Source organism: Spinacia oleracea, chromosome 3 (assembly GCF_020520425.1).
Source record: "Spinacia oleracea cultivar Varoflay chromosome 3, BTI_SOV_V1, whole genome shotgun sequence".
Classification (NCBI taxonomy): Eukaryota; Viridiplantae; Streptophyta; class Magnoliopsida; order Caryophyllales; family Amaranthaceae; genus Spinacia; species Spinacia oleracea.
The window spans coordinates 126,327,596-126,338,903 of NC_079489.1; the positions used below are offsets into that span (position 1 = coordinate 126,327,596).

Genomic DNA, 11,308 nt, shown 5'->3' on the forward strand with positions numbered 1-11,308 from the left:
AGCTAGAAACTGTAAAATGCATGGCCGTGCTCAAATGAATCATAGGTTATGATTATCTGTATATTTGATCAGTTGAACTCTGAAACCGAGAAATACCTCTGGACATAATAAGGATAACAACTCTTACCTTATGTTCACGAGCAAGCATCAAGCGACAAAGGAATTAGGGAATGCACACTTGTCCCTAAGGACAAGTGGGAGACAGAAGGAAATAATGCCCTTGGTCCAAGTATGCATTATATGCTAAGTCTAATAAATGCGGTTCAGTATTAATTAATTATGCAAGTTAATAATTCAGTGAGATCAAGTGAACTGTATGCCTAGCTAGAGGCCGCTTCAGTTCAAGTGGAATTAATAATATTAATCCACAACTTACTCTTGACTGAACCCGTAGGGTCACACAAATACTACGCGAACGGATCAAGTATTTAAGTGAATTAAATACGCCATTTATGGATATTCAGAATCAACGGATCTCGGTTCCAGTGGGAGCTGAAGTCGTCAAAAGGCAAATTATGAATACTCCGGAAACGATGATATTGCCGGAAACGGAAATATGGATCGTATCGGAAAAATAAATATTATCCAAGTCGTAGATGTTGTCGGAAACGGAAACATGGTACGTATCGGAAAAATATTATCGGAAATGGAAATATTGCCGGTGTTAGGTTATGATACATATGAATAAACATAAATCATGCGGAAAAACCATAAAGCCAGGAAACATATTATTTACACATAATCATTTAGCATAATTCAGATGCATACACTTTGTAGCGTGCCCTCCCTAGCTGCGCCCGAACCGAACAAGAACAAGTCTTTAGGACTCCAAGTTTCGTCCCTCCGTAGATAGTCCACAGCACGTCCGGATCCGCTTTAAGCTTGACCAACTAGAATCGCCCTTAAGGTTACTAGGATTTTCGGCTATTTGGGTTGCAAGTGTTTGGCTGATTTTTGCTTGAAAATCTTACCTTTTGAATACTTCAAATCTCGATATAAATTGTGAACCCAGGCCACATATTTATAGGGGTATGGAAAGAGAATTGGAATCCTACAAGGATACGAATTAATTAAATTAGAATCCTAGTAAAACTCTTATTTAATTAATTTATCTTTTAGGATTAGGAATTTAATCATATATCGAATCCTGATAGCTTTAGGATTCGTATAGCACGCACACGAGCATTGCACGGGCACCGCACACTCGCGCAGGCCTTGCGGCCCACGCTGAGCGCACATCGCCTCGGCCCATGCTCGCTGCCTGTGTCCGCGCGCGCCCAAGGCCTTGGCTGGGCCTAGCCTTGCGCTGGGCCTGGTCGAGGCTTGGCGTGTGTTGGTGATGCGTGTGGCTTGCTGGGCGATGGCCTGGCTTCGTGTTGGGCCTTCGTCTAGCGAGCCTCGTCCGATGCTAATTCGTACGATACGCTTCCGATTAAGTTCCCGATTCCGGAATTCATTTCCGATACGAACAATATTTAATATTTCCGATTCCGGAATTAATTTCCGTTTCGAACAAATATTTAATATTTCCGTTTCCGGAATTATTTTCCGATTCCGATAATATTTCCGATTCTGACAATATTTCCGTTTCCGGCAATATTTCCGATTCCGGCAATATTTCCATTTCCGATAATATTTTCCGATACGTACCATGTTTCCGTTTCCGGCAACATCTATCACTTGGATAATATTTATATTTCCGATACGATCCATATTTCCGTTTCCGGCAATATCATCGTTTCCGGAGTATTCATTTCTTGCTTGTGACAATCTCAGCTCCCACTGAAACCAAGATCCGTCGATTCCGAATATCCATAGATGGAGTATTTAATGCCATTAAATACTTGATCCGTTTACGTAATATTTGTGTGAGCCTACGGGTTCAGTCAAGAGTAAGTTGTGGATTAATATTATTAATTCCACTTGAACTGAAGCGGCCTCTAGCTAGGCATTCAGCTCACTTGATCTCACTGAATTATTAACTTGTTAATTAATACTGAACCGCATTTATTAGACTTAATATTATATGCATACTTGGACCAAGGGCAATATTTCCTTCAGCCGGAATCAGAATTATTGCCGGAAACGGAAATGTTGTTGGAATCGGAAATATTATCGGAATCGGAAATAAATTCCGGAATCGGAAATATTAAATGTTTGTTCGAAATGGAAATTAATTCCGGAATCGGAAATATTAAATATTGTTCGAATCGGAAATGAATTCCGGAATCGGAAAACGAATCGGAAGCGCGACGTACGAAATAAATATCGGACGAGCTTGCTAGACGCAAGGCCCAGCACGAAGCTAGGCCCGCGCTTAGCGAAGCCCGCACAAAGCGAGCAAACGAAGCAGCAAGCCCGTGCCCCACCATGGTAGGCCTAGCCAAGCGCAAGGCGAGGCCCTTCCCAGCCAAGGCGAGGCAGCAGGCTGGCAGCGCCCACGCTTGGGCAACGTGCCAGCGCTGCTGGGCCTCGCTCGCGGACATCGCCCCTTGTGGGTTGTTCGTGCGTGTCGTTGTGTTCGTGCATGCTTCGAATCCTTAGGTGCTTAGGATTTGTCCGGTTAGATTATTTTCCTAAATTCACTAGAGTTAGTCGTTTAACTAACCACTAAAAACAAAGGTTTAATTTAAGTCTAATTCTAATTGAATTAGATAAATTGAATCCTAGTGAATTTCTAAGTCCGATAATCCCACCCTATAAATAGGTGATGAATAATCACAATTTATATATCATATTCTTTGGTATTCATATAGTTTTAAGACTAAACTAAGCTTAATAAATTTCCAAATAATTAAGTACAAATAACATTAAAACCTTAGACTATATTTTAATTAATTGAATCTATGGCGGATCCGAACGTGTTGTGGATTATCTACAGAGGGACGACACTTGGAGTCCTAAACTTGTTTTTGTTCGGTTCGGGAGCAGTTAGGGAAGGCACGCGTCACATGTATGTATCCTAGATTATGCTAATTGACTATGTGGCAATTAATTTGGATTCCTGACTTTATGGTTTTTCCGCATGAAATATATGTTTTATATTTGTCATAACCTAACAGAGTAATTTGTCCATATCACCATCAAAGAAAATCATAATAACAGAAATGTATATCGAGTAATCATTGGGCTTGAAATTAGAATTGTATGACCTCTAATAATGAAGAAACAATTCAAAATCTCAACACACAATGAGATTAGGACTTTACTTGACGACTTTCATGATTCCCTCTAAGAATGGTGATCCTCTGGGAATAACGGACTTTAAGTACAACCAAGAGCTGAATAAGAAAAACAATGTCCAAAAAAATTAATTTCCAACCCTACAGATTATCAATTATCATCACAAAACACTCTACAAGATATTTTATATCCTAGGGACCTGGACATGGAAACCAATATCAGCGGCAGGACCAGATATGACTAATCGCCTAGGCAGAAGGAAAGAAACCAATCCTACAATCATTGTTCTATTTTATTTTTTTAAGAATCCAATAATCACGATCACTATTAACCATGCTAGCAAAGACGATAAAAAAATTTAACATCTACACCTTGAAGTTTCAGAAAAATTACAAGAGATAAGAATCTGAACACCGAATATCCCTAAAATTCGAAATTTAAATACCTAGACCTAGAAAATTGAGAGAATATAGGAATTAAAACACCAAAAAACCCCTAAAAATCGAACATTTAACACCAAGACCTACGTAAATTCAGAAATTGATAGAGTATAAGAATACGAAACACCAGAAACCCCTAAAAATTCGAATTTTAAGTACCTAAACCTAGAAATTGAGAGAAGATAAACAAAAAAAAAAATAGAAATTGAGTGAATATAAACGAAGAAAAATACCCGAATCTCCTTTGAAGTAGAACAAATAATTGAGATATCTTGGGGATTTAACAGAGATTGAGAGAGGAGGGGATTGAAGAAGAGAGTGGTCGATGAGCCTGGAAGAGGGACAACGACGCCATGGAAGATGGAAGTAGATCTTGTGGAGTACGGGAGATAGAGAAGGATGAAAGCACGGGGAGAGAAAAGGATGAGGACGCATAGAAACGAGGCAAATTGGTTATTACACTCTCTGTAAGAATAAGACAAAATCGAAATGTAAAGGAAATTGAGGGCATATTTGTAATTTTACTATTGGATGAATAGTAAAACTCTACTTCTTGCTTTTTTAAAGGTTGTAGGATAGGATATGGAATTGAATACTTTGCTGTTAATGGTAAAATTTTACTCCTTATATTAGGGAGAGGGTAAATAACTTTATACAACCGAATCAATACAAAGGCAGCATTTTAGCCGGAAATCAGTTTGAGAAAATACACTTCATTTCCCGGCCAGTTCTCGCTTAAACCCTAAACAGAGAAGGCGAATACTGGAGGATTAGAGGGGTAACAAGAAGTTTTCTCTTGCAGTTCCTCAATTGACCAATCATGGCCACCACCACCAAGGCTCGAACCAGCAGCTTCTCCCGTAACCCATTGGCGGGTCCTACCTCTCAAGTCCCGGGTCTCAAGCCCGGTCCAAATGGCGCCGTTTTCCTTTCCTCCGGCATTCCCGACCTTGACAGTAAGTTCCCAACTTTCACTCTCTTTAGTTGTTCAAATTCAAGGTTATTTGTTTTTTAGAATTTAGACGGTGGGTGTTCAACTGTTCATGTTCATCATTTTATGGCATAATCTTTTAATGATGTTGAATTTGGATTTAGCTCTGAAAATTTAGGGATTTCTGGAGGTGGGGTTCCGATATGGGAGTTTAAATTTCTAAAAATAAGCTTTAATTTGGTTGGTGATCATCAAATGTTGTTTAACTAGATTCAAGTGGGTAGGTTCTGTTTGAGGAACTTTAATTTTCTGAAATTTCTCTTTTGTTGGGTGTTCATCAATTTGTGATTTTGCCTCCTTAATTAATTAATGATGCTCAAAACAGGGATTTTGGGAGGTGGGTTCAGTTTGGGGAGCTTAATTATGGTAATGGAGGATCCAGAAGCACCTCATCACATGTTATTGTTGAGGAATTTTATGGCACAAGGGCTAATTCATAATCAGCCGCTTCTATATGCGAGTCCGTCGAAAGACCCAAAAGGGTTTTTGGGTACTTTGCCTAATCCAATGTCTCCTAAAGAAGACAGGCCTCGCGATCACGGTACCGATCAGGTATATTTTGCTTATTATTGTATGGATTGTGAAGTGTAATTTCACTGGATATCCAATGTACATGTTTTTGTTTGCCCTTACTTGCAGGATAAGGATTTGAGGATTGCTTGGCAGTATAAGAAATATGCACGGGAAAATCAACAGGGTTATGATATAAGAGGTAAGGTTAAAGTAGTTTTTCTTCCTTGCTAATGTAACTTTTTAATGTTATGCTGTTAGTTTTATGAACATTGGATATATTGTAACTTACAATTTGTGGGATTTTTTAGAGAGAAATTGATAAGTGGAACTGGCTTTGTCAACCATTTAAAACTTCGAATAGCATTAATGCAAAATGATTAGTAGAAGCAATGTGATAAAAACTTAATTGGTGGTGTAACAGATTCCAAACTTGAGTACTGCAACAATTTTGATTTGCGTAAACCTTTGGAGAGACAACATTTTGGAGGGAAGCATATTGATTGTGTGAGCACTCAAGCTTTGACTTTGGACGTAATTCATCAGCGTTGCTCCACATTTTTAGCCCAAAGCTCAAGGTATGCCATTTTGGTTTCAAAGAGGAAGAAATCCTGCATTTGTGTTGGGTCTTTGTGATATCTTGTTTCCTTATCATTTGCTGAATTTTTGCTTCTGGTATGGGATTTTGAAAGAAACTCAAGCCATTATGTTTCCCCGTGTTTAAAAAAGCGCGCGTAAGCTCTGAAGCGCGAAGCTCTAGGGAAAAGCGCTTAATTAGGTCTGAGCGAAGCCCTTATGGTTAAGCGCGCCGAAGGTCGCGAAGCGCAAAAAGCGCGCTTTGGCGCTTCATTGAAATTCTTTTATTTTTTTATTATTTTACGTTGAAAGCTTTTTTTATATGTTGTTATTGTGTTTTGGACTACACCCTATTAATCCTTAACAATAGAAAGTAGTCCAAGAGTCCAAACGAAAAGGAAAAAGAAGAAAAGAAGAAGACAACAGTCACAACATCCAGCCCTAGCTTCTGGATAAACACTATGTTATATGCTTTAATTTTGTTAAAACAAAGAGTAATATATTTTTGGAAGCATCTGATGTTTATATATATTTGTGGTTATTTTAGTAAGATATATATATGCATAATAGTAGAAAACCTTGAATTCTTAAATAGTGCGCTTCACTTCGATGAAGCGCGCGCCTTGCGCTTTGCGCTTAAGCTCTAGGACTCATATCGCTTTAGTGCGCTTTTCTTTTCTCTGACATTACGCATTTGCAGAAGTGGTAGTAGCATTTCTTGTGGCGGTCGCATTGCTATTCAGTCATTCTGTGCTCCCCAGTGTGGATACTCCGACAAGGTGTTTATTCTGCTTTAAAGATGTAACTTGAAGTTTGACTGCATTTTTACATCCTAAATTATTCTTGCTGATATTGCTATTGGGAATCCTTGCCTCTTAAATTTTCAGGACTGGGATATGCTTGCTTTTATTAAGTCTTTGAAAGGCATGGTTAGGGCATCAAATGCAGTTGCCATTGTAACCTTTCCACATTCACTTCTGTCATCATCCTTCTCTAAAAGATGGCAACATTTGGCTGATACCCTGCTTTCAGTCAAAGCAATACCAGGCATGCCAATGGACTCTAAAATCTATGTCCGAAAATCATGGTTCTTTTTCTAATACCAGTAATCCATATTCAATATATTCTTCAGATGAGGACAAGGAGTTAGCGCAGCTACTTACTGGATATCAAGAAATGGTTGGTTTCCTCAGCATTCACAAAGTTGCCAGGATCAACACCCAGGTACTGCAAAATGCAAAACATGCAAGTGTGCTGTTGTTTGGATTTCGTTAATTATAGCATCCATCTACTCATGTACTGCAAAAGGACAAATTATCTCTGAACTACTCTCAAATCTCAATACAGCACAAGTTTGATGATAATACAAAATTAAATTAAACAAAGTAAAATAAAGGGAGAAGCATGCTGGAGTTTGAAGTGAGCTTCCCTCCATTTGAGATCCTCCTTGTCCAGGGTTTTTCTTTAGACAACCGAGCTTGGTTTGTTAGTTCTGTGACGTTGAAGTGGGCTTGTGTAATTTCTGTATAGTTTAGCTTGCTATAGGAGTGAAGAATTATGTTTCTTTAACTTGTGGACCTCTTGCTTCATGTCAGGTACCTGTGGTTTTAGAGGCTTCAACCTTCTCAATCAAGCTTCATAAGCGAAGATCACTGGTTTTAGAATGTCTGAATCAAGCTCCAATCGACGGTTCAAGTGGAGCCTCTTATGGCACATCTAGTAGTTGTTCTGCATCCACTAAACAAGGATCTCTTGATTTTTAGACCTTTCATTTGATCCATCAAGTACTGGCATTACTGGGCCTGTTCCTCGTTGCCTATACAGCTTACTGTTTAAACAACGGTAAGAAGCATTCAGATGGCATTTATTTCACCTCGTTCTTTAAACTTACAGGATAAACTGAAGTTGCAAAGCTGCAAATGTACGATGAATAATTCACTCATTTTAAATGCTGGTAACAGCTAACAAGAGTGCATTGCTAGCAGGAGGTGGATGTTGAGGTTGAGAGACGATTTGAAAAGTTCTATGGCATGGACCACTGAGCCACTGAGGTGAGCACTTGTGGTTGATGTTATCGCGTGTCATTTTTTTGTAGTGCTGTTAGATTCAAGCTCCAGCGTTATTAGATATGAAACTGACATCCATATTTGAGGATAATGGTCAGCTTTCTTTTCCTAAGGCAAAAGAGTTCATCTGTCATTTTCTCAGACCATGTATAATTGATCTTGTAGCTAGCAATGTACGGGAAGACACATTTTCAATCTTGTATGAAATTTGTAATCACTGACTCACTGTTCCTCTTGCGTTTTAAAATAACGAGCACATAATTTTCTCTAGTTTTACTCTTGCTCTGTTCATAATGTTGCATATAATACACTCAAGCAGCTTTCGACAACATGCTGATTTCAATAGATAGATTAAAACATTGATTGTTGTACATATATGTTTCTCATACAAAATGAAAAATAAATGTTTTGAGATCAGCCGAAATTATTATGAAGTATTTCAAACAAGACTTTGTTATAGAAAATCACAGCATATCATAGGCTCCGTCTTAATATCAGTAAAATGGTTGTATCTTCATTCAGCTTTCATTGTGTTAGCAATGTCGATGACAAAACGATATCTAACATCTGCTTTGAGTAGTCGCTCCATGGCTGTGTTGACATAATCCACTGGAATAACCTCAATATCTGCTTTAATATCATGCTTGGCAGCAAAATCAATCATTTCCTGTGTCTCTTTCATTCCTCCAATGCAACTTCCAGCTACGATCTTCCTACCTGTCATTGTTACCCAGAAAACCAATCATAGTTGATTAGATACAACTTTGATCATACAAACTGATTTACCCCTTCTATCTAGAGACTAGAGTTGAGGAGGGTTGCTTACCCATAAGCAGAGGGAAGATTGGCAACTCAAGAGGTCTGTCTGGAGCACCAACCATGACCAACTTTCCGTGAGTTTTTAGCAGAGCGATCAATGGTAACAGAGGGTGAGCTGCTGAGACTGTATCAATTATGCCATCCATTGTTCCAACAGCAGCCTATACACATTTCTAGTCATTATTAGGATTTAGGAACCAGTCATGTAAGCATATACTACATTCTTTCCTGCAAGTTCTTTACGCTTTTCGTCTTAGTCAGATTCTAAAAGTTCTTTACATTCTACTCCGTACTTTTTTCCATTTTTAGCATATAAATTTCACATTATACACTCATTGACTCACCACAACATACAATTTGCAATATTTTATTATCGGAGTTCACCATAATTTACCCACTCATAATACTTTAATATTAATTTTTATCTACTTGCATTGTTGGACAATTTGTAGTTACACATTTTCCCCACCATCACATGCTCATCAAAGTTCTTTAATTGCCGTGCAAATAGTAAGCGTAAGGATCATTTAGGAGCACAGGTAGTATGTAAGCAGATTCAGGGAATCAGGGATCCATTCTTAAACAGGCGCATACTGCATTAGAAAGAGTTTTTACCTGCAACTGCTGAGGGTCACGGCTGACCAAAAAGAAATCAGCACCAAGACGATTGACAGCTTCCTCCTTCTTGTTAGGCGAGGTACTAATAACAGTAACCTTAGCCCCGAAAGCCTTAGCAAATTTGACAGCCATGTGGCCTAAACCACCAAGGCCAACAACACCAACATGGAGTCCAGGTTTGTCGAGCTCAAAGTACTTCAAAGGGCTGTAGACAGTGATACCAGCACATAGAAGAGGGGCTGTGGCATCGAGTTCCATGTTCTCAGGAATGCGAACAGCAAAATTCTCATCAACCACCATGATATCAGAGTAACCACCATATGTAGGGGTGCCATCGTAGTAAGTCGATCCATAGGTTAGAAGCACTTTGGGGCAGTAATTCTCAAGATGCTTGCCACAGCTATCACATGAATGGCAGGCTCCGACCATGCATCCTACCCCAACTTTGTCCCCTACTTTGAAGTTTTGCACCTTGCTTCCTACTTCTGTAACCACCCCTACAATCTCATGCCTGCAAAAAATCCCAACATATATATATCGTCAGTTACTAATACAGAATAATAGCAGACAATTCAAGAATTGCTGGAAAATTAAGATGAAGAGATATTAAAGAGGTAATTTACCCAGGCACAGCAGGATAAGAGGCATTCCCCCATTCATTTTTAATGAAGTGAAGATCGGAGTGACAAACGCCACAATACAACACTTTGAAAGTCACATCTTGTTCTCCTGTTGCCCTGCCAATCCAATACCAGTCACATTTTATTAGTAATCAAATGCATAACCAAATGTCTCAAATATTGTAGTGTTACGTGCCATTCGGCCAAATTACGTTACAAACTTACAACATACTTCATATATACTACTTCCCTTTTATAAAGTTCTTTACAGTTGCTATTTGTGCGGACTCAAATGCAATATTTAACTACTAATATATCCAATTTCTTATGTGAAAAAATTATAAAAAGTTGATATTCTGAAAATGCATACCGATACCAATCTAACAAGAACTTGTATGTAACGTTTTGATGTATATAATAGACAGAATATACTATTAAAGTTTTCATACTTTGGACACATTTTTTATAGCGTAAAGAACTTTCAGAAACGGAGAAAGTATATCACAATGGCCATAAATCATGTAATTCAACCTGGCTAGATCATATGTAATGCACCCGTACATTGTACACTCCCACATTTTCCCCTCAAATACGAAGAATTTTTTTTATAGAAACCACCAATAGACGTAAAAAAATCGTTCTAATAATTTTCACAACATGGTTGTTACTACCTTCCTTCTAATTTTATCTCACCCCTCACCATTTTGGTATGTCGTCCAAATCTAATCTCTTGCTTACCTCTATAACCAGAACCAAATCCTGATCTCACACGTAGTTGAACGTACCTTGTCTGTTCTATCACCATCAAATCAACCATTTTTCTACCCACATTTCTTAACTCAAAAGCTAAATATAAAAATCAAATCAAATAAAAAAAGGTCGCTATTCATACGAAACAACACATTATTTGTGATCTCTACCAATGATAAAGCAACAAGATAATCATATCGCAAACAAAATTAACAAAAACAAATGGTACCTCCTGGAGAAATTGAAGGGGGAGAGGATTCCAGATGAATCAGTAGAAGCCCATCCAAATGCCTTTTGTGGGTGTACATCTTCTGGTGCTCCTGCCATTTTTATTTTCTTCTACAAAACTCCAGAAATGAAATAAATAAAATACAGAAAATTATTGTAAACAGAATTTGTTAAATTTGCTAAAAATAGAGGGAAAGAGAAAAGTGTACGAATGAAATAGAGAGGACCCTAAGAGTGGCCTTATATAAGAGTTACACCCCCACATTGAGGACCAAAAGTGACGTAGTTGGTGACCTATGATTCTGTAACTGCTTATGTGGGTGAGAATTGACAGTGTTCTTCTTGAAGTCATTATTATGCCACGTGACATTCCAATGTGAAAACATCACGTAAATACTGCTATTCTTACTAGAAAATGCCCTTCTGTTTTTGTTAATTAAGTGTATGTGTGTATATTCTAGAAAAAGGAGACACAAAAGAAGGCAAAAATGAATTTTCTGCTACTTG

The 11,308-nt window shown here is 38.2% G+C and overlaps 2 protein-coding genes across 4 annotated transcripts; one reads left to right on the forward strand and one right to left on the reverse strand.

Moving 5' to 3' along the window:
• Positions 1 to 4,267: 4,267 nt before the first annotated feature.
• Positions 4,268 to 8,036, forward strand: LOC110776507 (elongator complex protein 4). Of its 3 annotated transcripts, none has more exons than XR_002530162.2 (9): positions 4,268 to 4,579; positions 4,940 to 5,166; positions 5,254 to 5,326; positions 5,549 to 5,702; positions 6,401 to 6,479; positions 6,588 to 6,747; positions 6,833 to 6,924; positions 7,296 to 7,542; positions 7,662 to 8,036. XR_002530162.2 is itself a non-coding variant. In XM_021981064.2 (8 exons), the coding sequence occupies exons 1-8, from the start codon at positions 4,444 to 4,446 to the stop codon at positions 7,461 to 7,463; spliced, it is 1,089 nt and encodes a 362-aa protein (XP_021836756.1). In that variant the 5' UTR covers positions 4,268 to 4,443; the 3' UTR covers positions 7,464 to 8,036. The 3 variants fall into 3 exon arrangements, 1 of the variants encoding a protein (XP_021836756.1); XR_002530163.2 differs by having other exon boundaries at positions 7,686 to 8,036; XM_021981064.2 differs by having other exon boundaries at positions 7,296 to 8,036.
• Positions 8,037 to 8,086: 50 nt separating this feature from the next.
• LOC110776508 (probable mannitol dehydrogenase) lies at positions 8,087 to 11,016 on the reverse strand. Its single transcript, XM_021981065.2, has 5 exons — positions 10,803 to 11,016; positions 9,827 to 9,940; positions 9,201 to 9,714; positions 8,593 to 8,746; positions 8,087 to 8,483 (listed from the first exon to the last, which is right to left on the reverse strand). The coding sequence occupies exons 1-5, from the start codon at positions 10,898 to 10,900 to the stop codon at positions 8,281 to 8,283; spliced, it is 1,083 nt and encodes a 360-aa protein (XP_021836757.1). The 5' UTR covers positions 10,901 to 11,016; the 3' UTR covers positions 8,087 to 8,280.
• Positions 11,017 to 11,308: the final 292 nt, after the last annotated feature.

What these genes read in the sequence shown, in the direction of transcription:
- LOC110776507 (XM_021981064.2), top strand. Translation starts at nt 4,444, where the DNA reads ATGGCCACCACCACCAAGGCTCGAACCAGCAGCTTCTCCCGTAACCCA. An exon ending in TTTTTAGCCCAAAGCTCAAG is followed by an intron (nt 5,703 to 6,400) that starts GTATGCCATTTT and finishes ACGCATTTGCAG; the next exon opens with AAGTGGTAGTAGCATTTCTT. An exon ending in TTCAGTCAAAGCAATACCAG is followed by an intron (nt 6,748 to 6,832) that starts GCATGCCAATGG and finishes TATATTCTTCAG; the next exon opens with ATGAGGACAAGGAGTTAGCG.
- LOC110776508 (XM_021981065.2), bottom strand. Translation starts at nt 10,900, where the DNA reads ATGGCAGGAGCACCAGAAGATGTACACCCACAAAAGGCATTTGGATGG. An exon ending in TCTTATCCTGCTGTGCCTGG is followed by an intron (nt 9,715 to 9,826) that starts GTAAATTACCTC and finishes GATTTTTTGCAG; the next exon opens with GCATGAGATTGTAGGGGTGG. An exon ending in AATCTTCCCTCTGCTTATGG is followed by an intron (nt 8,484 to 8,592) that starts GTAAGCAACCCT and finishes TAACAATGACAG; the next exon opens with GTAGGAAGATCGTAGCTGGA.